This window comes from Fusarium oxysporum, chromosome IV (genome assembly GCF_013085055.1).
Source record: "Fusarium oxysporum Fo47 chromosome IV, complete sequence".
In the NCBI taxonomy this organism is placed as follows: Eukaryota; Fungi; Ascomycota; class Sordariomycetes; order Hypocreales; family Nectriaceae; genus Fusarium; species Fusarium oxysporum.
The window spans coordinates 2,746,723-2,773,468 of NC_072843.1; the positions used below are offsets into that span (position 1 = coordinate 2,746,723).

Sequence of the window (26,746 nt, forward strand, 5' to 3'; positions counted from 1 at the left end):
GGCTTTTTAGTGTTACATTTTAACCTCCACCTCCGCAGTTCAACGCCGACACAGCCATGAACCCAATAAGCCCGAGATGGGCATCTGGTTATCATCAGTGATCAATTCAGTTTGACTGACTTTCTCAAACATTTTTGAAAGGCGACCAAAACAATTGAATTAAATAGAGAGCTCCTAGTCTTTTTGGTGTTTTCTTAGGGTTCCTCCCGCTCATCAGTCAAATACATTAAATACATAAATATTGGTCTCAATCAGGGCCATGCCTGAGCCCCTCGTAAACTCTTAATTCGTACAGGCCAGCAATCAATGCCGGGGATCTTAGACGTCGAGACCATCGACGACAACACCCTTGTTCCAGGTCCACTGAAGTCTCCTGGCCACCTCCAACGCAGTAAAGTCATCAATCATAGCGCTGACAAGATACAGGGCTGCATCAATGCCAGAGCTGACACCTCCGGATGTGACCACCCGGAGACCACCAAGTCGCATAGCTGCGCGGCGTACGATGGACTCACGGCGGGTGTTGGAATCCTTGAACGACATGCTTCCCTTTCTGTGTGTCATCATAAGTCAGTTTAACTGTCTCAAACTCAATGCATGACAAAGTGGGGTATAAAGGGACCACTCTGCATGTGTTACGTACCGGGCTGCCGAAGGGCGACGTCCCTGACCAGCATCGGACTTGCGGCGGATGTATGGGCTCTCGTCCTCGCCGAGATCGAATCGAAGGTTGTTGACGACGTAGCGAGCGTCCTCAACCACGTCGGTACGTTCTTGAAGGTTCACGGTAGCAGCATCGCTGCAAATGTTCTCAAAGGTGGTGAGAAAGTCGGGGTGGGTAGTGGCAGAGAGGCCAGAGAGGATACCCTGTTTGCCAAGGAAGAGGGCACCTGTGCAGATAGAGAGGATGGTACGCTCGCGGGCAGGGTCACGCTTCTGAAGCTCCGAGAAGTCGGTGATGAGAGAGAGGGGTTGGAGCTCTTTGGCGACGACCTCCTTGGAGTTACCACCAACGACGACGAGGATGTCAAAGTCCTCAAGACGTTCGTGAGCCTCCTTGTAGGAGATCTGGGAGCCAACGACGACGCCCTGGTCGGAGATGACCTTGGGCTCAGGACCGACGATGGTGACCTCGAAGGCCTTGTTGTCTACGTGAAGGGGATATGTGATCAGCGAGAGGGGTAAAGCAAATGGATGCACCGTACACCAAAACGAGGGGTATGGACTATTATACTGTGAGATAGAAGATACTTACTGTCAGGGTCCTTGAAATCGTGTGAAGCAGTAGTAAAGACCTCGAGCGCGCCGGCAAAGTCCAGAAGATCGAACTTTTCGTGAATGGCGAAGAGAACGTCAACGGGCTCCTGGTCAGCGATGGCCGAGGTCTTCTGCGCACTCATCTTTGCGGTATTGTTGGGGGTTTAGAAGAGGGTAATAGTTGAGGAAGAATTGTGACGTGTGTTGAAGTCAAGTTGTAGAAGTAGACGAGCACTAAAAGGAGATGCTAGCTACCACAAAAAAGAGGTTACTGTTGTTGTTGTTGTTGTTGTTGGATTGGTTTATAAAGTGATCTGGATAATGATGAGAGAGGAAGGAAAGGAGAATAAGATGAGGAAGAGCAGGAGGGCCGTTTTAAGTACACCAAGGAATGTTGTGTGGTTGCTTTGCCCTGAGTCTTTCCCCTCATCGATTGACGACTCAGGAACTGCAACCACCTCACCTCACCTCACTTCACTCAATCAAGTCCCGTCCCTTCCCTTCCTGGCCCAAAGTTGAGTGGCTCGATTTCTAGGTCAGAAGGACTCTGAGTCTGGTGTGATCATTACCCACAAAGTCATGGTACGGTCTCGTCTGCAGCTAGTATCAGGAAACTGCGGGGTTACTAGCGCGGCGGGGCATTCGCTGAGGTTCAGGGTACCGCCGTTCGGCTGTCTCCATCGAGGCCGGACAGGTAGAGGGGACCATGTCGGGACATCAAGCTGTGACCGATCAGCTTTCTGCCGGCCCCGCTCCCTGCCGCAACCCCCCCAAACTCATTTTCGCTTAGACCACTACTAAAGCGATAGCCTCTAGACGACCCCCTGTGGCTCGAGTTACAACCGCTGTTTTCAGTGAAGTCGCTGGTCGCCGAATGATTTTCCAGCGCACGGAGGCTCCACTCGTAAGCGCCACAAACTCGCACCACCTTGAGAATGGTGCAGCGAAAGGCAAGGTACCGCCACGGCCAGCCGCGCCGCGCCGTTACCCATGCCCAAAAATCAGCTGCCTGCCCTGGATACTGACTGAGCGTCACCGAATAGCTTCACCCAAATTACATCTCCGACGGCTTCAGGTCCTTGGTTCAAGATCCACACTTCTACGGGCCTCACCATCTCGGTCTGCTCACCTTGAGTCTCACGAGCTCGGATGAGGCCGTCAAGCCCGTCATGGCTTCATCGGCGTACGTCATCTCGTCCCCTGCAGAAAACTCCATCCCCAAAACGTCGCCGACTCGAGCTCCCCTCACTCAACGGCTCGTCCCTCATGATCTTCCACCCCATCTCCTCCTTTGGATCCTGCGACATTCATCTCCATACGTCAAATATTATACGCTGTCCGCTGACAATTATCTCCACTGTTTAGGTCGCTAAAGGACCTCTCCAAGGCGATCGTCGCCTTCCTCGCTGAGCCAACGGCTTCGCTGCCCGACGACTTAGAAAAGATCATTGATGCATACCTCCGTCGACACCAGAAATATGACGACGCTACGGCAGATCGCCTCCAGGAAGAGCTCCTGTCCATTTTTGACAAGCACGTCAAAGACAAACCTTCAGCCTTCGCGCCCTTTCTGAACATCCTTCGTCAACTACTTTCGATACTTCGAACTCCTGAGCGGATATTTGCATGGTGGGACTCGTGCTCTGCGCTTCTAGCCAAGTCCTCTCCCGAGAAAGGCGTTGTGGAAGCGTCACTGGCGAATATCATGGAAATCATATCAATTGCGGAAGAGGATCATGACGGTTCTGATTCTGACCTTTCCTCCAACCCACTCATTGACCGCCTGTTCACAGGATGGATGGAGAAGCTTTACCCGTCTGTCACCGAAGCGCTATCAAGCCTTGAGCCAAATGAGAGAATCACGCGGGAGGCTCTTGTGCAGTTCGGAAAGAAGCATCCCAAGGTTAGTCATATATGCCTAAATTGTATTCATCAGGGGGTTTTCTGACCTGAACAAGGAGCTTTTTACTGCGCTTGATCGCTATTTTGTGAAGAAACAGTATCGCAAGGCTGTCCTGCGCTTCCTGGGCGACTATCTTCAAAGTCAACCTCCTCATGTTCACCAGATTCTACAAACGCCACTATTTGCTGATATTTTAAAATGCCTACAACAGGATAGCTCAACGACCATAGTGTCAGCCGCGCTGACAGTTGTCATCATGTTACTTCCACAGATGCCAAGCTCACTGGTTCCGCATCTACCCACGCTGTTCAACATCTATGCAAGGCTATTATTCTGGTCACGAGAACGGGCCGGCGTAGTTGAGCCTCAGCCAGAGGATACAGATTCATCCAATTGGGAACAATGCAGTCATGAGGCAGACGTCGATGATCACCCTGTCTATCACCTCCTGAACTACTATACCATTCTTTATGGTCTCTATCCCATCAACTTCATGGACTATATTCGCAAGCCTCAGAGATATCTACGTCACGCCAATGTTGCAAATGCCAACGATATGGAAGTTCAGCCTACCGAGATTCGAGACCAATCAGAAAGGTTCCGCCAATGCCATTTACTTCACCCAAACTTCTTCACCCTCACGATTGATTCGGAAAAGACGGATTTTGGTCGCTGGATCAAGAGCGAGGCCTCGGAGGTTGTTGCTGAGTGCATGGCTTTATGTCTCGCGAACGATTCCAACCTGTCTTTCGGACAGCCTTTGTCTGTATCTGAAGCGTCTCCATCTAACGAAGGATTTGTCAAAGAAAATCACCCTTCTGTTCCAATGACGACGGCTGAATCCCACAGCGGCTATCGTTTGCCTACATCCGCCAGTACGGACTCGTTAGCGAGTAGTCGTCGGCCATCAGCTCTAATTCGACGGGGTTCCCAATCAAGCATCCCATCAACTCGAGATTCTATTGATGCCAGGATAAGAGAACCAAACGCCGACAGTCCGACCCTTGGTCCTCATCTCATCCAATCTTCCTCCCATACACAACTACAGGACATGATCCAATCTAACAAGGTCATCAAGTCCGGTTTGCATCAGTCTTTGGCCAACGATAGCGTGCCATCACTATCACTCAGCAATCAAGATTCTGTGGCTGATCGGCCCGGCCCATCGCTACTGGGCGCTCCGCCAACTATCAGCACGCCCCTTTCCTTGACTGAGACGAATACACAAGTGGCTCATCTGCAGCGCCAGATCCTGCTTTTGCAGAATGACCTAAACTTTGAGAGATATTTGAAACAACAACATATGGCCCATATTGGTGACTTGCGCAGACGACATATGGAGGAAGCTGTGACAGAGGCAGAAACACAGAATCTACTCATCACAAACCGAAACTTGAAGCACCGGTTCGAGGAAGCGAAGAAAGCGGAGATGCAAGTTCGGAGGGATTCTGAGAAGAGTCGTGCCCTTGCGAAGAAGTGGGAAGCTGACCTTTCCACCAAGCTTAAGAAGCTGCGTGACGAATCAAAGCGACTCAAGGCTGACTATGAAGCGCTCCAGAAGGAGCTAGATAACTCCACGGCGGAGCGTGACAAGTTGAGGGTACTACTGTGCGAGGCCGAAGTCAAGGAGGTCAACTGGAAGCAGAATATGCAGTCCATTGAAATTCACAGCGCTGAAATCGACCGGTTGAAAAGTGAAGTCGATAGATTGACAAAGGTTGAACGTGATTTCCAGGCCAAGGAACTCGAGCAACAAGGGGCAATCGCTGCCGCTGCAGGAGCAGAGAGCAAAGTTGAGGCTCTGAATCTTCAACTCGCCAGTCGAGAGGATGAAATCGAGCGTACTAGGAAACTGTTCCAGAACCAAATTGCAACTCTACAAGCGAAGTTATCCGAGGCGCAGGAGGAAAGAAGTCTACCTTCTCGGGATAGCAAAGCAGCAATTCAGGCAATGCTCGCAGCGAGTCGAGAGAAGCAAGCTGAACTACAGAAGCAGTGCGACCTGCTGATGCGCAAATACACCGCCCTGCAGTCATCGTTCCTGGATATGAAGACGGAAACGAAGCCAAGACAGCTCAGGATCGAGACCTCACTAGATGGAGAGCATGATTCATCATCCATGTCAACGAGCCCCGTCATGATGAAAACGCGGCCACAGCGTGTGCTCTCAAGCCCTGACATCACAGAGGGCACTGCATACAATGTCACGCCACCTCTCGGGCACAAACCTGAAGCTGCCTTATCACCGAAGTCAGGGGGTTGGGCACATCCACCAGGGTCACCATTGGGAACAGATGCATCATCTCTATCCATGAGCCCAGATCACCAGCGATTCGGACGAAGTGATGGGGGACGATTACTTGCCAGGAGTCACTCGGACTTATTTGCCAGCGCAACACACAATCGACTCCGTAAAGATTCGAAAGACAAGGGTAAAGAGGAGGCAGGCGCGAAAAAAGACAAGAAACCATCGGCGTTGAGGGGAATTCGGGGGTTCATGTATGAATGAGAAGATGATTGCGACAAGGTGAGCAATGGCGATAGTGGATATATAGGCCGGTTTTGACATATTTGCGTACATATGGCAGTCATTCTTGAATAAATCATTAGGCTCGTCGCCATCCACTTCATTTGACCAGCAGCACTGATGAATACGCAGCACTGAGTACTAAATAAAGAATCACCATGTTCTCAGTGAGATGCGAGCACGAAAGCTACCAGCGAGATTAAAGAATGAGCTACGAGTGCATGTAAGAATTGATTTCCATGTACTCACATTGATGCATACACATGGTAGCGCATTGTCAGCCTAAATATTGGTATCACGCCAGCAGCTTTCTGAGGTGGTCGATTTGAGAATGTCGATTATGCCGCTGTATGAACATCAAGCCCAGATTGATGCTCGTTCGACATCCATGTGCTCTGTTACCAAAATCGACTTTCAACAATTGGACGGCTTCCGTAGCTCAGTTGGTTAGAGCGTCGTACTAATACTTCATTCCGAGTATCCGGTAATGCGAAGGTCTCAGGTTCAAGCCCTGGCGGGAGCAATCCCAGTGCCTTCCAATTGTTACTTTTTGCATTTTCTCATATCTCAAGCTATGTTTATGTGTTTTGCAGACATGCTGAGAAGTTGGTCCGTGGTATCCATGCCATGATATGAAGTCTGGAGAAGCTCGATGCCTTATGTAAACAGGGCTGAATGGCTAATTGCGGGATGCGGGGTCATGACCCATATCAGGCAGGAAACAATAAATAACGACCGGGTTGTAGTGATCTTTTTCTCCTTTTTTCCTTGCCTAACGCATGGACTTCATTTCCGAAGAAAACATAACAAACGGAATGACTGCTTATTGTGGTGATGTGACTCAGTTGCTCTCGGGGAGTCTCTTCTAAATAAGATCGCGATCTGGGGGCAGCTGAGCGGTCAATTCTTGTTGTGTCTCTGACTGTGTTTTGATATACGTCATTTTGTTCTGGACGTGACCATGTCTTGAGACATGTTTCTCATCTGATGATTCAGATTGAGAAGCTAAAGGTCTGATGAAGATTACTAGAACAGAAGTTAGTGTAGCCCTTTGTTCTTCTGTGAAAATTGTCCTTTGAAAGAGATCAAACTCGACTCGGGCTGCTTGTGGTCCATGTTCTAATGTTAGCACACCACCATATCCTTTTTAATGGGGTGGAGATTTACAGGGGATGCTGGCTTGTGTGTTTGTGGGGGAGAGATTTGATGAGGGTAGTAGATCCGTTAAACAAAGAGAATCCGGATTTTCATAATAAAAGGAGCGTGGTTTCCGGTCTGTTGAGAAAAGGGATCGTTCGGTACTCTGTACTCCTACAAGAGTCCCACGGAAAACAGTTCTCCCAGCCGAGCTGTGTCATTTCGCAATTTGACCGGGGATACGGTCATGGCCATGGCCATGGTATGCATCTGGCTGCAATGCCGATCTGGTTCGCTCCAGCCGCATGTGGATAATAACCGATGGACTCGCTTCTCGCCCAATCTGAGCAATTTTCTGGTCGACTACTGTATGTAGGCAATCGGACCCCCGCGTATTAGTGCCTATCGAGAAGCTGGTTGGCTGGTTAGTTGTCATTGAACCGCTCCCATTGTCATGTATGATGGAATAGGTGCGGGATAACTACAGCGAGAGGCTGTGCTCGAGAAAAGTCGAGATTGGAGACGATGGCGGTGAGGACAATTGAGCCGAGGAATGCGCACATCAGAACTGGAACTTTTGCAGATACGTCGTTTTGGTGTTTCTTTGTGGTACCTGAAGTCTGGTGATGGTAAGACAAAACGTTCGAGCCACTCGCTACACGGCGATTGTGTGCGTTGATGGATGATACCTATGTAGCTAAGGTACCTTAGTTATAGCTGTATTTGATCGCTGGAATTGAGAATATGGATCCTCAACTGACAATCGGACAGGGACAAAGCCGTTGACTCGTGGATAGAGATGACGTAGAGACTGTGCCACGTGAAGGCCTCTGGGCCGTTAGCGCATGTCGTCAGCGGACCTGAGGCTCCTGGAAGGCCGTGCGTTCTGGTTTCAGCGGGGTTGGTTAGCGGATTTCCAGTGGACTGGGCCTTGTAGAGGCGCCTGAACCGACAAGGGGGGAATGGCTGAGTGAGTGAATGACCTCTGGTGTTGATATCACGGATCTAAGGACAATGTCTACAGATCTCCTAAAGATCTCTGAAAAGAGAACGTTGAAATGGGTTTACTCCCTTACATTATGCCCTGTCACATCGAGTAGCTAGCTATAGGTTAATCGCATCGAGCATGATTACAAGATCTCCCATTGACGCTTGCTGCCTAATATACTTGACTCATTAGATACTTGGAATTACTATTGTCATTGTTTGTTGACTTCGTTACCACTGTCAACCATTTATCGCCGGATGCCGCCGCTCAACGTCGGGTTTACTCATTCTGTGTCTCTTCCTTCAGCTCCCAGCTCTAGGCTCATGATCGATCATTCTACGCCAACTCTACCTCTCAAAAAATCGCTTCTGCATTATCGGTAATCGATGCCCTAACTTCTGCGCCCGAGATTCCCTCGATTGTCTACACGCCCCTAGGCATGAAATTCAAATAAGCATCCTTCACAATAAGAAAAGAGTTAAGCTACCTTGCTATACCGACACCACCAACAAGAGCCCACGACCCTCTTTTCTTTTGCGCCTATCTTTTTTACCCTTTCCTCTCTTTCAACCACATCAGCTTCTTTTCTTCTTTCCTCTCTCTCTCCTTTTTGCTTCTTCCCTTCTTTTTTCGTGCGCCTCGGGTTTCTTTCTTCCCCCTTTCATTCTCTTCGTCCTTTTCTAAGAGGGAGGTCCCAAACTCCCCCTCCCCCCTCTTGGCAAACGACGCGACCATCACCAATAATAATGTCGTCGCTCGAAGCCAAGATCGTCGTCCTCGGCGCCCAGGGCGTTGGGAAGACGTCTCTGGTTATGAGATACTGCAAGGGCGCATTCAACCCGGCTCAGATCACTTCTACCGTCGGCGCCAGCTTTCTCACGAAGCGCGTCGTTGACTCTGACTCCGATACCGTTGTGCGCCTTCAGATATGGGATACAGGTTGGTTTTGATAAGGAGCCAAACAAGTTTTTATTCTCTTATATGCTAACGTCAACTCGCAGCCGGCCAAGAACGCTTTCGTTCTATCTCCCGCCTGTACTATCGCGGCGCAAACGCCTGCATCCTCTGCTATAGCATCACAGACGCACAGTCATTCGCCGATATGGGTGTATGGCTCATGGAACTTCGACGAAACCTCCCTCACGATGTCGTTCTTCACGTAGTCGGTACAAAAGCCGACATTGTCGCCCGCGATCCCTCAGCCCGCCAGGTCCCATTCGAACGTTGTATCGCATACGTTGCTGAGAACCTTGCCCCAGGCATGGGCAGCACGCCACCTCCGACCGCAACCCCTTACCACGTACCGACGCCTATGTCAGGTGGCCAGGCGATGTCTCCCCCGTCTATGGAGCCTCGGAGCCCCAGCTCGAAGCGTAGCTCTGGTTTCTGGGCACAGGAAGTTGGCTGGGACGCCTGTCATGAAATCAGCGCCGAAACAGGAGAGGGTGTCGAGGAAGTATTTCGTGTTGTCACACGCAAGCTTGTTGAGCAGAACCGCAAGATGCAGCAGGCCCTTCTAATGGCCACTGCCATCCCTGGTACCCCAGGTTACGAAGCCGGCATGGACGGAGGCTATTTTGCGGGTGCAGACGCACGAGGGAGTTTCCGAGTAGGCCGCGATCGTCGAAGTTGGCTCTTCTCGCCAGGTTTCTCGCCCGCCGTTACGGTCGAGCAGGCGGGAACCCAAGAGCAGACACAAGCAGACGGCTGGGATCGAAAAGAGCGCAAGAAGTGCTGTTGATTTTCTTGATTGCCATTACCAAACTTGACGAACGAAGACGATATGATGGAAAGAGATGTAGACGTTGTATGGACATAAGAAACGAGGTCATGTCTGCAACGAATTCCCCCACGGCAACGACGGAAGAGGAGCTTTAGGATGGTTTCGACGACTGAGCGCATATGTTTGATACCCGGTCTTTTTTCGTGTTTCTTTTTTTTTTGTTTTGTTTTATAGGTCATGTTTTGCGGGTTGGTTCACAGTCGGGGTGTTTTTTCGTCTTTGGTACTGGCAGCCTGGTCCCGGCTCATTTACTATTTCTGTACGCAATGCATAATTCCTTTCCTCGTTTCTCTTCTCTTCTCTTATCTTCATTCAGTTCATGCATGGTGCATCAGGCGGGTCATCTTTTGTTCTACTGTTTCTCAATTGGGAGTTGGACGAGAGGGTCATGAGAGGTAGATTTTTCCATTTCTGACTTGGAACATACTATGCATTACTATTTTGTTCAAACATGACCATCGACATCGCTGTATCTCCTATTCGTAGCCAAGGCACCTTGGCTTTCTGATGTTTCCGCAGACTGATATGATTTCCACGTGCTGGCCTGTAGTGAGTGAGAGTGGCTAAGCCGGCAGCATCCGGAGAACCCCACCCCCACCTGTTCCGGTCGGAGGTCGGATGTGTCCCCCGCATCCTCCCGTTATCCGCCATCCCGCACCCGGGACTATGGAATTGAAAACTGCCGCCAACACCAGTCACCTTTTTACTACATACCCTCTTGACAACCTCTTAAGCCGCTAATCCTCCACTCTTTTGCCCTCTTCTCCTCACATCACCACTTGCTGGCCTCAACTTCGAAGCAATGGCTCACCCTCAAGGAAACCTCGCAAACCTTCTCCCTCCTTCATGGAAAACCTCGGTAACCGCTTGGCTAGCTGAGGATACGCCTTCGTTCGATTACGCCGGCTTCGTTGTCGGTGACGGTCCCCGTGTCGCTACCCTCTGGGGTAAATCCAGCGGCATCATCGCCGGCCGACCCTTCTTCGACGAGGTCTTTACGCAGTGCGGCTGCACCGTCGAGTGGCATGCTGAAGAGGGAGCAGCTGTTGACCTGAGCAATGGCAAGCACCGAGTTGCAACAGTCAAGGGTCCTGTCCGCGGAATTCTCCTCGGTGAGCGCGTTGCTCTGAACACACTTGCACGATGCTCTGGCGTCGCTACCAAGAGCCAGCGACTTGTATCGATTGCGCGTGAGGCGGGGTATACAGGTGTGATTGCAGGAACACGAAAGACAACGCCGGGATTCCGCCTCGTTGAGAAGTACGGCATGCTAGTCGGTGGCGCGGATGCCCACAGAATGGATCTCAGCGCCATGATCATGCTCAAGGATAACCACGTCTGGAGCCGAGGCAGTATCACCGATGCTGTCAAGGCTGCCAAGTCAGTCGGTGGCTTCAGTATGAAAGTGGAAGTGGAGGTTCAGAGCGAGGCTGAGGCTGACGAGGCCATTGAGGCTGGCGCCGATGTGGTTATGTTGGATAATTTCACTGGCGATGGTGTTAAGGTTGCTTCAAGAAGTCTCAAGGAGCGATGGCAAGGGAAGAGGCATTTCCTGCTTGAGACATCTGGTGGACTTCAGGAAGATAACTTTGAGGCGTACTTGTGTAATGGTGAGTACTTGGAAGGCTTTCTGACGAGCATGCCGATGCTAACATATTATAGATGTTGATATTTTGTCAACAAGTTCTATTCATCAGGGAGTGCCGCACATCGATTTCTCACTCAAGATCGAGCACTAGGTCAAGATAATAAAAGTATATTGATATCCACGAAAACTAAGGATCCGTTCTGTCGGTAACTCGAAGTCGAGTGCTGACTTTGTAGACTTCCATGTGTCACATGAACAACTTGATAATATTCATCTGCCTCGGAAGCATCTCCACCATCGATAGTCAAAAACCAGCCATCCTAGCTTCCATGTTTGGTCCTCTATTCCGACGGTGGCTTAAAAGATCGTCTTGCAAAGATGTCTGCTTCTCCTGTTCAGGAGCTTGGGGGTGTCAGAACGTGATAACATCACGCTGCTTAAATTCCTCGTCGATAGAATATACAAAGCAGGGTTGGAGGTGAAGAAGTAAGCAAGACGAAGATGAATCTCCCTTTCGAAAGGCCTGTGCCATTGTTAGCAATCTCTGATTCAAATGTCAGAGTCACCAGGCACAAACATAACTGGCCAGTCCTCAACTCTTGGGTTTGGTGACGCCAAAAGACGCCCACACCATGAGACTATTTCTTCTCCTTTACTTCCGATCTCCAATCTCTTCAGTCGTCTTTCGTTCCTTGTTCATACATGGAGATATTTCTGTGTCGTGATGTTTCAGCACAGCGTTCGAGCTTTAATCAACTCGACATATGAGAGTTGAGTAAGAGAAATGGAGCTTTGAGCATGCCTTGGACACAGCGTGACCACGACGAGGGCCAAGACCCCGTAGCTACGCTATCCCTTGGGCTACTATGCACTCTTTACCTTCTATAAATACTTCAAGCCTATTACATATATTCGAAGCATAATCAGTATCATCATAAACTCAGGAGGCAGATGAGTTGACGAAGCCTAATGGCATAGTCAAGTAGGCATGACTACGCCTTGAAAGTTGTCACATCATCACAATTTTCGAATCAAACGGGAATGTCTTGGCAAAATCTTGGTGCCATTTGTGTCTATCGACATGCAACTGTCTGCAGGAGGCATTCATCAAACACCCTTTTGTAAAACCCCAAAACGGCCGTGGATAAGAGTCAATTCATACATGACTCACTACCAGGCAATGAAAAGAAGAGACAACGCGGTTTGAAAGAACTTGCACAAGCACTCTTCGTTAATCCTCATTCCTTACGCGCCCTCAATCCCTATCTGATATCATTTTCATAGACGCCAGGCATGTAAAGTCAAGACCATGAGAAGAAGAAAAGTTGGCCAGGTGGCCCCATGTTGAGCAAAGAAGATCGTAAAGTACGATGATGCGTAACGTACATTGAGAATCGAAATGAAGAGAAAAAGGAAACAGTTGCTGTAGACGTGGTCTAGGGGGCTACGTCTTCTGCCACCTCACTAGATACGAGTGCTTGCCAACCAAGACATGCCGGGATTCCTCATACCCGCGAACGATGTAGAAGCGTGCCATATCCGTTCATCAAAGAGCTTAGAGCTTAGACAGTAACGCGCTTCTCGCCCTTGGGCTTGAGAACGTTGTCGCCATAACGGCCGCCAAAGTTACCTGCAAAGTTAGCGATGTTTGCATCATCAGCACACGGATGGGACTTACCCTGAGGGTTGTAGTTGCAGACGGTGTACCAAGAAGGGAAGCTGAGAACAGTTCCGGCAGGGCACTTGACAGTGGCGCAGCCGACCTTCGTGGAGTCCTTCCAGACAACCTGAGTGAAGTGACCGTACAGGTCAATGTTCATATCAGCAGGAGGGTTCTCCTGGCCATAGAAAGCCCAGTTGCCCATCTCGTTGTTGTACCACTGGTTGGTAATACCACCAGCAGCAGCCTTATTCTTGAGGCCATCAATGTCGCTTGTGGCACCCCAAGAAGCGAGGTTCTGGCCGTAGCCGCCATTGCCTTGCTTCCTAAAGATATGTCAGTCATCAATTCGTTATTCACACATGCTATTGACTTACATGTCGTGCTCGAAAACACAACCGTTGGCGGTGTTCTCGGCGTAGCCGGCAAGCTCATCATCCCACTCAAGGGCAGAGGCAGAGTGGTTAAGACGGTGGATGTTGTGGTAGGCGAGCATAACAGTGTTATAGGCACCATCCAGAGAGAGGTCATCACCGCCGCTAGCAGGGACCTCAACCTTGGGCTCGGCAGCCTTGGTAGGCTTAGCGACAACCTTTTCGACGGTAGTCTTGGGCTTCTCGACGACGGGTGCGGGAGACTCATAGACGGTCTCCTTAGTAGACTCAGGCTGGGGCTCGACAGTAACGACCGTAACCTTAGGGGCCTCCTTGGTGGTTGAGGGCTTGCTAACAGGCTTCTTGACCTTCTTCGGCTTCGCAGCCTCCTTGGTGGTTGAAGGAGCTGTATACTTGGGAGCAGGGGCTTCCATAAACACAACGCCAGTGGGCTTTGTGGCCGCAGGAGCCGTGGTCTCGGGCTCGTCGCCAGCAACAACAGTGACGGTAACAACCTCGTAGACCCACTCGGTCTTCATCTCTCGCTTCTCAATCTCTCTCTTCTCGAGAGCATTTCGAATAGGGCTGGCCGAAGCCAAGATGGCGCTAGCGCCGAGGAGGAACATAGACGCCTTCATGGTGATCGGTGAACAGACACACAAGACGGAATGGGGTGAGCTGGAAATAGAGTCAGTTATATAAGCTTGAGAGGTATTAGGTGTGGCTGTTTTCAGTTGAGCAAACGTCAAACCAATGCCGCTTGGCAATAGCTGTTTCCGTGTCTTTGATGAATGCAACGAGGCTAAGATGTAGCGAGGGTGGAATGGTGTTTCTTGTGGGGAATGTTTGGACGAGAACGTGTAAGACATTTGGTGTTGAGACAATTTCGTGTGAAATAAGATGAAGTAAACATCGATATATCGAGTTGAAGGGATTTCCCTTGCTGAATACTAAAGGGACTCGTTGCCGCTATCGATGGCGACAAAAGACATGGCTCTGCTTCGGCGATGTTCTGTCGAGGACAAGGCCGAGTCGGTGTTGTGAAAGGGAGATGTCGATAAAGACTCCCTCAAAGACCGGGGTTGGTGGAGAACAAGGCGAGACAAAGAGGGCGGACGCAGATAATGGATGCAGGTACAGAAATGCAGGGTTCAGACTACAGTATGCTTACCTTTTTGTGGTGGGTAGTGTCTATAGATGGGGTTGACGTTGGATTTGATTCAGAACCAGTCTGGTGAGCGGTTGACAGCACTGCTGAAGTTGAGATTCCGTCTAGGAGTCTCGAAAAGAGTTTTGGTGTGGTTGAACAACGACTGAAGTTCAACAATTGAAGGAGTGACAGAAGGATGAACCGAAGGAAGGACAACTTGATCAACTTTGCTTTGCGATACCGAAAGGTGAGGTCAAGAAGATGAGGGAGGTCTTGGGACTATATCAACGGTTCAACCGGAGGCTTGGCTTTAAAGTTTTGGTTTTGAAGGAGTGGACTGCAATGTCGTAGACACGCAAACAAAGGAGTGGCAGGCCCTGCTATCGTTCGACGAAGACTCTTGGAGGGGGGTGAGGGAGAGGGAAGAAGAGTCGAGATGGCTTCGGAGCGGACGACGACGTTAAAAAGGAACTGCTCGGCGGGTCGCAGACGGACAGCCACTGTTAGCCCAGGGGCGATTGGCTAGATGGTGCGGTATTGATTGGATGCTTTGCAGGGGGTATCTGGGGATCTCGCGAGCCTGCAATCGAGTGTGAGCTGGGGCGTGGTGCAGGGGACGAGGCCGGGGGTGTCGTTCGAGAACAAACCTAACTTACTATCAGAGTAGAGAGCGGCAACAGCGAGAAGCTGTTAGTGCAAGACGAACGAATGAGTGTGAAATGCGAATAAAGTGAGCGTGAATAGTGGATAGTTGAAAGAAAGAAAGCGGAGAATGAAGTTGATTTTGAGGGAAAGTGAAGGGAGGTCCCAAGAAGAGATGAGGCTGCCAATGTTTTGGCTACAATGCGGTGCGTTGCCAAGGGCCGTCGCAGTTGGCAAGCACTGACAGAGTGACTAGTTGGCACTGACAGTGACACCCGACTGCTGGCCTTCCTCCTGCCTGCGTCTCTTAGGTTGTTGTTGTTGTCCTGGGCAGGGCAGTTGCTACAATGACCCCTGGAACGCGGGCTGGAATACGCTAGTGCCTCAAGCCAGTGGAGGGGTGCGTTAGACTGGGCGCTAGAAATGTGGCGGGAATGGATGCTGCAAGGCACCTAGGAACGAATCATGCATCAGTCCAGTGCCTTGAACTGGACGGGAGGCATTGATGAGCGTGGCTTTGACGTCTAGCGCTGTGATATTGAAGTCCAGCCCGAGTTGCATACATGTCCAATGGCATTGATTGACTGTCTATCATTCGAATGGTTTGTAGAATCCTCGCTTTTGCAGCTATTGACTGAATAACTCGACGCTCGCACTATTATTCACAGCGCAAAGCAACCGCCTCGAGGACGATATCTTCGGCGTACGGCAGACGCACGGGCCTTGAGCCACGATGATGAAACTTGTGGCTTACTCGATCCCCTTTTGCCTGTGTGCGCAGCATTGACGCCTCTGATGAAAGACTGGATGGTACCTGCATTTAGGTACTTCCAATACCTTACTGTGACACCACGCATCAGTCCAACTGTCCAACCCGACGACTGCCGCTGATCGACTATACCACAAACACCTACATCATAACCGCAACCCAGTGACTTGGTAGAAACATATCGGTTTCAATGCGACGATCACACATATCTACGTGGTATCTACGTACAAAGATTTGGCTTCTACAGGATAGCATTGCAGCATTGCATTGCAGCGCCAGCATTGACTGCATAGGCGGGCAGCTAATCAAATCAACACATGATCCAGGATTGGGACCCTTGCTATGCTCAAACACAGTGGAAAAGAGTAATCAACTGGTTCAGATCATAACAGACCTGGCCCTGGCCCAAGGTAATTACCAGTCATCTCAGCTCTGGCTGTGTTTTCGGCTGTTGGGCGTTTGATGCTGGGTTTGACAGTGGCGAGGCAGGCTGTTGGTGTTGGTGTTGCTCATTGACGTAGCATCCATCCCCTCATCTCATATCCGGTTCTTTTCCTTTCAAGTGCCGGGCTATCCCATCCCCCGGTCTCATCATACCCTACCTAAACGAGACGATTGACTTTGCTCCTGTGTTAAAACCTTGTCGAGTTCAACAGTCCAGACTCGATTGAAGCTCGATTCTTTGCTCATCATTTCCTGTCGAAATGATCCCCACTTGTCCCCCACTGGTGATCATGCTGGAGTAGAAGGTGAGAGAATGCTTCGCAAAGCTTGGCCTGCTTGCGTGGACATGAAAGCCACCTCGGAAGCCAAAACCAAGCCTCAAGCCCCCCGGGTTTGGTCAATTTCAATTGTGAGCATTTTACCACATGCGTGTTGACCCGTAACTTTATGGGGATGTGTCTGGAGTCAATACATTTTGCACTTACACCGTAGATTTTGAGGGTCCATTGACTTCCGGATGCAGCGTCATACTAGAACCTGACGGGAAGTAATACTACCTAGATACCATCGATTGAGATCAAGATCGTGTTAACGGTGAGGGTATGTATTATGCCGGGTCGTACACCAACACTTACACATACGCACGCACGGGTTTGTATGTGATCAAACGACAATATGTCAGCATTAACAAATACGAAACGCATTCCTACCTGGCCTTAGCCTTCATCTCTCTTCGCATCCATCGCATTGATTCTGATTCTGTAAGAGGCAAGCTGAGCTGAGCAATTGGTTGATTGGAAGTACGTACCTCTCCACCCCTTTTTCACTGCCCCTTGCAGATGTCGATGTGGCGCGTGCTCTGACGATCCATCTCCGACGAACACGGCCAATCAACGTGGTGATTGTCGGCCTCATCTCCATCAAACAAGCTATTCAAGGGTGGTGTAGCGGGTTGTTGTGGGGCTTCCCTGCAGCTGCGTGTCCGAAAACCCGCTAATAAACCCGGCTCTCTTCTTCCCCATGCGCTTCTAGCATATCTGAAACTGAGCTAATTAGAGGTGACCTTTCTGCTCCGTTCTTCATCTCCCATCCAAGGCCTCACTTTTCCTTTCTGATATTACCAAATACTGAGAACATTTCATCGCTTGATGTTAAATTGGCAAATGCCAAGCCATCCTTGCAAGTCATTTGAATAATCGAATACATGCTCGATTTCGCGGGCTGTCATTCTTCTGTAGCTTGGCTCGACCCAGCAAAGCCTGCTCCGTTCGTGGCCACGGACAGTTCGGCTCGTCGTTGGCTTCTCTGTATGTCACCCTGGACAGTTCCACAGTAGGAGGAGATTGGTGTGTCACAGAATGATTGCCTCTGATTCATAGTTCAGAGCTAGAGATACTCATTCGATGGCGTTGGGGAGCAAGAAAACTTCTGACATTTTAAAAAGGTGCCAAAAATAATTAGTCTAGAGACCTACGAAGTCTATCCTAAACTGGTCTAGATTTTTATATCGCTAAGGATATTGATTCTAAGTCTTCTTGCCTCCCATACAATGGACTTTAGGGTAGGTTAGGGTGACGATCGATATCCAGAACCGAACACTAGGACAACTCGAAGTTGGTAGCTACCTCCGGGTCATATCGTCAATGGCTTGCTTTCAAAACGTTGACACAATAAACTGATCGTCGTTGATCATCGGAGTCCGACTTTGTTAACATACACATGATCCCTTGATCAGCCGTACTACTTTACTTCATGAATTATCAATCTACCTACCTCTTTCTTCCTAAGTTGTACTTCTCACACCCCTCTCAGCACGTATATACTTCTCCCTTAGACACATTGAGCTCAGCCATCAACGCATTTGTCTTAAAACTATTGAGTCGATCACAGCGACTCAAGACCGACTTCCGAGCTTGGATGGCATGACACGCAATCCACAACTTCACCATGTTCTAACAGGAAAGGGACCAGTGATTCCCATTGACGAAGGCATCCGACACGGTGGCGCTGAACTTCATTCCTTCAGTGCACCTCGAACAACTTTATCCTCGCTTCTAAACCAAAACCATAATATTTAGTTCACTCGCGGCTCTGCTAGAGTTCCAGGACTCTGTATTACGTGGCCGATCTCCTAGAGCTGAGTCAATTAGGAAGTCCAGCCTTGTCACCGGCGGCACCGAATTCGTCTATCGAGTTTCAAGCTTGTAGACGATGATGATCGGTGGTTCCGGGCCTAGGATCTGCAAATAGAGGCCGAAGTTCTACGGTCTAACATCATTGAACTGAAGATATACGTAAGCATCGATATAGATATTGGCAGCCTTCAAACTTTGATCTGAACAAGCAATTTAGCTGGAATTTTCTAGCCGCTTTGCTGATCGATCTTGGTCCACATGAAAGCACAGATCATTCTAGACTGACTTCTCGTTACATCCAGTACCCGATATCCTGGGTCTATCCTAGGATCTAGTCCTCAATTCTCCACATGTCTCCTTCATTCACTGTCACGCGTGATATCTTACCACTTCAGTCACCGCTTCACACAAAGGGACGAGATATCCCTTCTCGCAAGCAAGGCCCTTCCAATGTGTCCCCCTTTATCCCGCGTCTCGGGTCCAGACTTATACTCACTGTTTCGTATATTCAATGCTGCTGCTATTACCGGCGCTGTCATAGCGACCTGAGTGGCCTGCTGATCCTCCAACACAGGCAACGTGGTGGTAGGGATTGAGACTTCACGTCTTGTTTATCTCATGGAGGCCACAGTGAGCACGCGCGCTCACTCTTGACGTTAAGTCCTTATTTAACTGATGTTTTCTATGATTGGTACAAGCTTCACAGAACTTCAATATGTCTTCATCCTTCTCCGAGTTGACACACCTACCCTACAGGAGACGGTCTGATTCATTCCAAATCACTGATACAATAATTACTTGCCCTAAACTAGTTTCCTTTGACTTGGGTTTTCGAGCAGGATGAAAAAGAACATAGCCAGGCTCGTAAACTTAGGTGCACTAGATGACTCGGGCTCATGAATTTTGTTTGTCGCTGCGAGTGACAAACTCTCAACAACGTCGTCGATAGGTCTCCACACTGATCGAGCTGTAATAAACCAAGGGTTCTTTGTGATACTTTGCCCATATTATTTGATCTCGCCGTCTTTCTCCCAGTTAGAAACTGAGACGGCAGAACAACACCAACCTTGGCATCATCACTTGAATCGTGATATTCCAGGTCAACTGTTCAAAGGACAGGTCGATCAAACCACCACACAAGTACACCACCAAACACAAAACCCCTAGGAATCGATGCCGCACAAAGAAAAGAAACCGTGATCCTCGGACACTGTGATACTACCTACGTCGCTTGAAGACAGGGCCGATCGATTCGGCGACATGCGACCACGACATGGTACAACCGTGCCCTGACTTCTCGAAGCAAACTCGTACAATCTCGTGAACCCCTCTAAAACGGCACCGAGAAAAAACCAAGACAAGATTCTCATAATTGTTTCTTTGTTGGCGGCCTTTATGAAGGCCAGAGGGGGTGTAGATGATGTCAGCCAACCAACAACGTGGCCCATTCTGAACATCAAACATGGGCGCTTGAAAGGCCCGTTTCTTGTTTCACGAAGCGCACAAGCGCCGAAAATCGAGAAACAAGACACCCAAAGTGTGATGATGTAAAGGTCAGCTCTGGCCTAACTGTTATGCACTTGTGCCAAAGGTTCCTACTCTACAGAGGGAATAGTAAGCTTAAGTATGAAGCCCGTTTGAATAGACTTGAGTTTGGCCATATCAAGCTCAATTCACAGTATCAGGAGCCTAACTACTAATTTATGTGCCTCGCTTAATATACGAGCCTCTACTCAGCCAGAAAAGCAGGTTTCCGCCGTATGTCCCCTCACAGCGTGTATATGTCGGTTCCAGCTTAGGTTTCTGCCCATCACACCAAGCCAATCGTCCCCTCTGCTGATCGACTTTTACTTGAAACGAAACGGCTCGTTGCATGACAACAGTTACGCTGCCTGAACGAGTCTAAATGAAGCCGAAACAAAAGCCCCGGCTAAAAGGCCAACAACACAGAAATGATCATGTGCATGGTCTGGGGCATATGTGAGGTTGTGCGACTCTGAGGGCCAGTCACCGACAAGAAGGCCCTACTCTAGGGTTCAAAGTTGTAACCATCCTCATACATGCGGCTCAAGGAGCATGCTTGTTGCATATCAAATGCCTTTGGTCACTACGATTCCGACCTCCGGCATCTCGCCAAAATCCGTGTTGGTCGCTCTAAAACGGCGTGGCGGTGACCTCGGCAGCTCCTTTAGATGTTGTCGGCCGGTCTCATGCATCGTAATCATACACCTCTGCCCATCAAATATCGATCTCGTCATGTAGTCTTTACCAGATCACAACAAAAAGGACATACCGAATTGTGGTTCCACCGCTTAGCCGAACTGCAGTGTTGTTGGTGACTTCTCTCAAATGTCTTGGAGTGCCGTGCATCAGGCGTTCAAGGCTCGCTGCATGATGTTGCAGGTACTGTTACGTTTGGGGACTGCAATGCTGTGACCAGTAACTTTGTTGATAAGCTTGATCTGCGCGAGGTTAGATGATATGCTGAGAACCAGAGCTTTCATAGCGGGTTGAAAGCCGCCATAACAATATAATATGGTAGCAGCTATTGACATCGAGATACCGATTGATGTGTGAAATGTCACCGTAAGTCAATATATTGCTTGGCTTGGTGAATGGAGTGAATAAGACTGCATCGAACTTGATATGGGACCTGCAGCTTAGTAGTCAATGATGTATAATACCGCATGTGAGCAAACGGATTTTGATTTGATAGCTGGTAGTTCTCTCTTTGATTCATCAACAAATATACATGACCGAACCTCGATCTTAATAGATTCCAGCGCTCTATTGTTGCGCATCCTCCTGCCCCGGAACGAAGGGCTTGCCATCTCCAGGCCCGATGCGTACATCAGCGAAGATCTGCTTTGGTCGAAGGTGAACAGGGGTCGAGTTCGTTGGCTGATCGGGGATCTTCTTCTCGAGTTTCTATGTCTTGTATTAGAACCTTCATCTACAGTGATGGACCATGGCTGTCGTACCAGATTGTCGTAGACGCACTTGTTGAGCTTCCACTCAGCAGGACGGCACTGCCACAACTGGTGATTTCGGTCGTCGAGGCACTCCCAGTGCTTGCGGAACTCAGCCAGGCAGTGGGTGTTGATGTCCTTGATACTGTTGATCATGTCAGTGGCCGGCCCCAGCCTTGAAGCTAATTGCGCTTCAGGAAGACCATCAGACTATACGGTCTGCTGAACCTTAGATAACATACACGCTGGAGGCACATCGGGTAACTCGTCGGCCCTCCTTCAAGCACTCAAGCTCTCCTCGGCCAGGGTTCTCGTTCTTGCATTGCATATAATCGTCATTGTAGTCGCGGCATCGAGCACCGATGAAGAAGGAGGCCGAGAGGAGAGGGGCAGAACTGGCACCGACCTCCTTGACGGCGGGAATATCGGCGGGCAACGGAGTGGTGTCAATGAGCACCTGCTGGGAGAATCTGATGGATTGATTAGTTAGCCAATTATCAGCTGTTATAGAACTCAATTGCATCCGCTGGGAGCTCCAGAGCAAAGGTAAGAAAGTCAGCTGTCGAGTGAACATACTGGGGCCTTCGGGTAGACATGATGCCGGTATTCTGCGAAGCTCGTCGTCAAACGTTGCGGTGATTCCAGAATCCGGAAGTGGTTATGTGAGGTCGTTCGGCTAGGATTTGGTAGCGTAAGGTAGGAATTGGCTGACTGTGATTGGTGGTTCGGTGAAGCGAGGCTGGGCGCAAGGCTGCAACGGGGCCCAAGGTGAGCGTAGCTCTGTTTTCGCGTCGCTCAGCTCCAATAATTTTAAGCCGCCAAATAAACACAGCAAACAATCAAACAGTCGCATTTTCAGTCTTAAAGCCCCCGATAAAACTTGACTACGACGACTATACAGTCGCACAACGGGAATTAATCTCATATTGAGCTACTAGCTACCTCTTTCGCCCGGGTTCCGTCTCGGCAAGGAATCTCATCAATCAAAGCTTAGCTTGCCGACTGACAGCTCCGGATTCTGACGTCGCAACACCATTACCAACCATGTCGCTCTTCGGACAGGCTAAGCCTTCGCTGTTTGGGCAGTCGCAGCCCGCTCAGACAACTGCGCCGACTCAGAGCACAGGATTCGGTCTAGGCCAGCCTCAACAACAGCAACAAGGCAACACACTCGGCGCATCGATCCAGCAACCACAGCCGCAACAGATGCCAGCTCTATCTCAATCGCAAGCTCAGCTTTCAAACTCGCTATGGCAGCCTGGAAAGGAAACACCGCGTATGTTGTCAAGAAAGAGCTGTTCTCCTACATCGCAAGACTGACCTCTGTATAGACCAGAAGCCGATTCTGGAGCAAATGAAGCTTGTTACCGAGAAATGGGACCCTGCGAACCCCAACTGCGTCTTCAAATACTATTTCTACAACAAGGTTGATGAGAGCCACGTTCCTTACTACAAGCCTCAACCTCACGAAGACCCTCGGGAATGGGAGGAAGCCCTGCAGAACAAGCCAGCCCCAGGGTTCATGCCCGTTCTTTGTTCCGGCTATGCTGGCGTTGCCGACCGCCTTAAAACGCAACAGCGCGCCGTTGCCGACTTCAACACTCGTCTCCACCAGATCAACGGCAGCCTGGATGCCATTCTTCAGCGCCACGAGCTCGAAACTGAGGTTCGCGCTGTCGCAGCCCGTCGACGACAGACAACAATTAGTGAAAGATGCCTAGCGCTTGCTGCGCGGATACAAGTGCTCCGCAACCGTGGCTACGCACTGAGTGGTGATGAGGATGATCTGAGCAGCCGCCTGCAGACTCTGGAGCGAGAAGTTCAAGACCCTGCTGTTGGGGCAAGAGAGGAAGAACTATGGAGCCGACTTATTGTGTTGAGAGGCTATGCTGATCAGCTCAGCAAGGAGCTGGATAAGCCTACCGGTTCTGAGGGAGAGAGCATTGATCCAGAGCGAGAAGCCAAAGCAAAACGAGTAAGTGACGGATCGACCGCGATACAAACAAACCAGCTAACTCTTTTCTAGGTGCTTGAGGATTATGAGAAGCAGATCCAGCATATCAAGAAAGAGCTCGAGGCTCTATCGACAGATTATGCAGAGTGGGAGAAGACCAGGAACCCGCACTCAAAATAGATGGAACTTAATCAGGGCACACGGTTTAGCGACAAAGGTGGCAAAGACGGAGCAACTGTCTTTTGTTAGGATGTATATTGGTGACATAGAGTTGGAGTCAGGACTGGGTATTCATCCTAGGCGTCATAGGATACGAAACGTAACTCTTTGTAAAGTCTAAGAATAATATCGACACAGCAAGTGATACCTCTATTGGGTTTATGAACTGGGAACGGATATGGTGCATTTTGATCTCGTGAGCAATGTTGCTGCGCGGCTTTTACCACGTCTTGGGATATGTATTGTTACAGATTAATCATGACTTCCCGCCCGTCCCATCTAAACCGGTTCTATTGTACATGGCGCGGCGGAAGCACCATCGACCGCATTTCTGCAGGCTCATAACACTATCAAAGACAACACGGACAGATTCATAGTCGTAAACGGTGTTATTGGTATTTAGAAGATCTTGCCGACGAGGTCGATAGCGAAGGGAGCTGGGGAACATCGTTAGCACCACTCATGTCAAATCAAGAAAATTCATCAAACATACAGAGGTAGAGGAGGACAGCAGTGGTAATGGCACCTTGGACTGTAAAGGCAGCATCGGCCTCAAGAGCGCGGATCTCCTCCTGAGACTGCTGAGGGGGGGCGACTGCGATGGATCAGTTTTGATGTTCGACAATTCAATTGGGGTTCGACATACATCCTCCAAACATTTTGTATGTAGTTTAAGCGAAGAAGAAGCGTTTGGTTGAAGGGCAACGCTCGTTGATAGCTAAATAGACTCGGGTATGATGCTATCTCGTTTCGCTGTCATGGGTCAAAGAATTTTGAACAAGCGCGGTTCAGATTCCAAAAAGCGCTGGCCAATCAGACACTGCGATTGATGGATCCGAACTCGCAGCTCTTATCGATAAGCAGGCTATGTCATCACCACTGACTGATCACCTTGCCTTCCCAACGTATAATCCATCAAGACAATTATATGTTGACTTGACTAAATAGTAGATATAACTATTCAAGACATCCATCTGCTGATCAATAAATTCATCGCCTTTCATATTGTAATCCCGTTTCCTATCAACGAATGCGCTCACTTATACACATATGCAGCTACGCATCGGATTTCCTCTCTGGTCAACATGGGTATCATAATGAACCTGACCAGCCATATGCTGGGACTCAAAATTTCACAAAGTACAGGCCACCAAGCCGTAGCAACCAATATCCAGGGTATCATCCCTATTTCTATTCATTGTAATCATAAGATAGCAGAAACAACTTCCAAGTACGCTTTTCTCCTTCTATATACCATTTCCCAAAACCTTTGATTTTTCAAACACTATGCTTCAAAGACTAGAGCAACACCGTCGTCACCAGCGGTGACAATCCTCTCTCCTGTCTCGCCTTGAACAAAGCCTAAGACGCCACCACCTTCTCCATCACCACGGTGGCCCTTCCATTCCTTTTGCAGACCAGCCTCAGCAGCTGTTGCGGGAGCGTTGGGGTTTGTGGCACCAGCACCTCGGAGGTCCCAGCGGCGTACGACACCGTCCATGCCGCAGCTGGTCAGTTGCCATGAGTTAGGGATGAACTCGAGCTTGACAATGGCATGTTCCTCATGGGCGCCAGAGATGTGCCGTCGGACGGCGAAGCGGCGGGTGGCATCGTAAACGACAATAGAGCCATCCACAGAGCCGGCTGCGAGAAGGGTGGAAGGAGGTGTGTTGGGCGTTGTGACGAGAGCAAGCGACTCGATACTCTCGGATTGGGTGTGTAGTGCGGCGAGAATTTGGCCGCCAGCGGTCGCCGTTGACTGACCAGTAGTCTTGCCTCCAGCTCGGGCACGAGCCTGGGGCTGAGGTCCGGAAGATGCAAGTCGTGGAAGAGAGACAATCTTGATGGCGCCAGTGGCACCACCGACAGCAACGAAGGCGCCCTTGGGGTCAATGGCAAGCGAGTAGAGACCACCCTCAACCTCGAAACGCTGATCCTCGGCAGTCAAAGCTACTGCAGTCATACCGTTGTCGCCAACGAGGTTCTTGGCAGTAGCCTCACCCCAAACGTCCCAGACGTACAAGCTTCCATCCTCGGAGATGGTAGCCAACAGAAGACCATCAGGCGTCCAAGCACCAGCGGTACAGGCACCAGTGTGGAGGAAGTAGGACTGAACGATCTGAAGAGGATTGGCTTTATCTGTAGGATCAACTGTGTAGACCCAAACCGAACCGTCGGAAGCGCCTAGAGCAATGGTGTTGGGGTTGATGGAAGATGGGCATGGCGCAATCCAGTTGACCTCAGGCACCTCCTGTGCCTCACCAAGGAAGTCCATCTTGACTGAACCATCGTTCAAGATGGTTGCCTTCCAAGCGCGCAACCTTCCGTCAAGTCCACCACTGACCAGGGCCTCTCCTTGAGGCAGAGTCCATGCGAGTGTGTTAATCGAGTCTGTGTGGCCATCTAGGCTAAATAACGAGGGAAGCTGGGTGCTCTTCAGGGCGTCTGCGGCGGGGTCGCTCGAGAAACTAGCAGGAAGCGGAGGTCGCGATTGAGCAGAGGCTGTGTTGAAGACCCATCCTGCACCGGGAGCATCATCTTCCTGGCCAGCTGAACCGCCGACCGCGATGATGGAGGGGTACTTGGGATGCTGGGCGATGGTGAAGAGAGAGTCTTTAGGTTCGTCGAAGTAACCGATGGAGTCGTTTTGGAGCAGAATCTCCTCATTGTCGGAGTCCATAGCCAGGTCCTCATCGTCGACAATCTCCTCGGCGGCATCCTCCGCGGCGAGCATATCCTCCTCGAGCTCTTCGTCGACAGGCTCTTTTTGATCGCGGGGGTTAGAAGACGACATGATGGCGGGGTAATTTTATGACGAGGGTACGATGAGTGATATTCGATGAGAGCGATAGAAAGTATAGAAAACAGGAATGAGTATTAATAAGAGAATCAGAAATATGCACTAGGTAACGCAGTTGATGGGCGCTCCCTTTCGTTTCCAGTTGTTACTTGCTTGATAAGCAGGCAAATGTTTTTTCAACTTTTTGGTGGTCGGCGAGACAAGGATTTTTTTTCCTGACTGCGGGGTGGTGGCGGTCATAGTAGTCCGCTTAGCTCCAGAACTTAATGGAATGGACCTTGAGGTATGAACTCGATGCGCTCTGATAAACGAATGAATATTAACAGCTATCTCATTAGGGTATTGCGACAGTTAAAAGAAGAATAATTGAGCCCCAGCTAAAGCGGATAAGTGTATTGAAAGTACATGTTAGAATGAGGTTGAGGCCAAGAAATGCTCACTTACATC

At 49.8% G+C, this 26,746-nt stretch overlaps 9 protein-coding genes and 1 non-coding gene across 10 annotated transcripts; 5 read left to right on the forward strand and 5 right to left on the reverse strand.

Moving 5' to 3' along the window:
• Positions 1 to 131: 131 nt before the first annotated feature.
• Positions 132 to 1,591, reverse strand: FOBCDRAFT_30549 (class I glutamine amidotransferase-like protein). The gene is made up of 3 exons (XM_031178863.3): positions 1,256 to 1,591; positions 644 to 1,148; positions 132 to 553 (listed from the first exon to the last, which is right to left on the reverse strand). Exons 1-3 carry the CDS (start codon positions 1,398 to 1,400, stop codon positions 319 to 321), a joined length of 885 nt encoding a protein of 294 aa, XP_031044750.1. The 5' UTR covers positions 1,401 to 1,591; the 3' UTR covers positions 132 to 318.
• Positions 1,592 to 2,238: 647 nt separating this feature from the next.
• FOBCDRAFT_221225 (Hamartin protein-domain-containing protein) lies at positions 2,239 to 5,790 on the forward strand. The gene is made up of 3 exons (XM_054704234.2): positions 2,239 to 2,440; positions 2,623 to 3,160; positions 3,216 to 5,790. The coding sequence occupies exons 1-3, from the start codon at positions 2,427 to 2,429 to the stop codon at positions 5,667 to 5,669; spliced, it is 3,006 nt and encodes a 1,001-aa protein (XP_054560209.2). The 5' UTR covers positions 2,239 to 2,426; the 3' UTR covers positions 5,670 to 5,790.
• A 325-nt stretch (positions 5,791 to 6,115) lies between these two features.
• FOBCDRAFT_t96 lies at positions 6,116 to 6,210 on the forward strand. The gene has a single exon. It is a non-coding gene; the product is annotated as a tRNA-Ile (tRNA).
• Positions 6,211 to 8,132: 1,922 nt separating this feature from the next.
• Positions 8,133 to 10,053, forward strand: FOBCDRAFT_159491 (P-loop containing nucleoside triphosphate hydrolase protein). The gene is made up of 2 exons (XM_031178853.3): positions 8,133 to 8,751; positions 8,814 to 10,053. Exons 1-2 carry the CDS (start codon positions 8,559 to 8,561, stop codon positions 9,551 to 9,553), a joined length of 933 nt encoding a protein of 310 aa, XP_031044740.1. The 5' UTR covers positions 8,133 to 8,558; the 3' UTR covers positions 9,554 to 10,053.
• Positions 10,054 to 10,204: 151 nt separating this feature from the next.
• FOBCDRAFT_259814 (Quinolinate phosphoribosyl transferase) lies at positions 10,205 to 11,370 on the forward strand. Its single transcript, XM_031178852.3, has 2 exons — positions 10,205 to 11,205; positions 11,258 to 11,370. The coding sequence occupies exons 1-2, from the start codon at positions 10,398 to 10,400 to the stop codon at positions 11,332 to 11,334; spliced, it is 885 nt and encodes a 294-aa protein (XP_031044739.1). The 5' UTR covers positions 10,205 to 10,397; the 3' UTR covers positions 11,335 to 11,370.
• Positions 11,371 to 12,745: 1,375 nt separating this feature from the next.
• On the reverse strand, positions 12,746 to 13,855 carry FOBCDRAFT_200335 (CAP domain-containing protein; the record flags this gene model as incomplete). Its single annotated transcript, XM_054704235.1, has 3 exons — positions 12,746 to 12,813; positions 12,862 to 13,169; positions 13,221 to 13,855. 3 exons carry the CDS (start codon positions 13,853 to 13,855, stop codon positions 12,746 to 12,748), a joined length of 1,011 nt encoding a protein of 336 aa, XP_054560210.1.
• Positions 13,856 to 20,997: 7,142 nt separating this feature from the next.
• On the reverse strand, positions 20,998 to 21,994 carry FOBCDRAFT_221233 (uncharacterized protein). The gene is made up of 4 exons (XM_031178847.3): positions 21,903 to 21,994; positions 21,569 to 21,796; positions 21,339 to 21,471; positions 20,998 to 21,285 (listed from the first exon to the last, which is right to left on the reverse strand). The coding sequence occupies exons 1-4, from the start codon at positions 21,920 to 21,922 to the stop codon at positions 21,145 to 21,147; spliced, it is 522 nt and encodes a 173-aa protein (XP_031044734.3). The 5' UTR covers positions 21,923 to 21,994; the 3' UTR covers positions 20,998 to 21,144.
• A 153-nt stretch (positions 21,995 to 22,147) lies between these two features.
• FOBCDRAFT_30589 (nucleoporin complex subunit 54-domain-containing protein) lies at positions 22,148 to 23,610 on the forward strand. The gene is made up of 3 exons (XM_031178846.3): positions 22,148 to 22,602; positions 22,658 to 23,301; positions 23,353 to 23,610. The coding sequence occupies exons 1-3, from the start codon at positions 22,371 to 22,373 to the stop codon at positions 23,458 to 23,460; spliced, it is 984 nt and encodes a 327-aa protein (XP_031044733.1). The 5' UTR covers positions 22,148 to 22,370; the 3' UTR covers positions 23,461 to 23,610.
• A 36-nt stretch (positions 23,611 to 23,646) lies between these two features.
• FOBCDRAFT_30595 (mitochondrial outer membrane translocase complex, subunit Tom5) lies at positions 23,647 to 24,253 on the reverse strand. The gene is made up of 3 exons (XM_031178845.3): positions 24,146 to 24,253; positions 23,993 to 24,094; positions 23,647 to 23,936 (listed from the first exon to the last, which is right to left on the reverse strand). Exons 1-3 carry the CDS (start codon positions 24,156 to 24,158, stop codon positions 23,899 to 23,901), a joined length of 153 nt encoding a protein of 50 aa, XP_031044732.1. The 5' UTR covers positions 24,159 to 24,253; the 3' UTR covers positions 23,647 to 23,898.
• A 274-nt stretch (positions 24,254 to 24,527) lies between these two features.
• On the reverse strand, positions 24,528 to 26,486 carry FOBCDRAFT_221236 (WD40-repeat-containing domain protein). Its single transcript, XM_031178844.3, has one exon. It carries the CDS (start codon positions 26,291 to 26,293, stop codon positions 24,785 to 24,787), a length of 1,509 nt encoding a protein of 502 aa, XP_031044731.2. The 5' UTR covers positions 26,294 to 26,486; the 3' UTR covers positions 24,528 to 24,784.
• Positions 26,487 to 26,746: the final 260 nt, after the last annotated feature.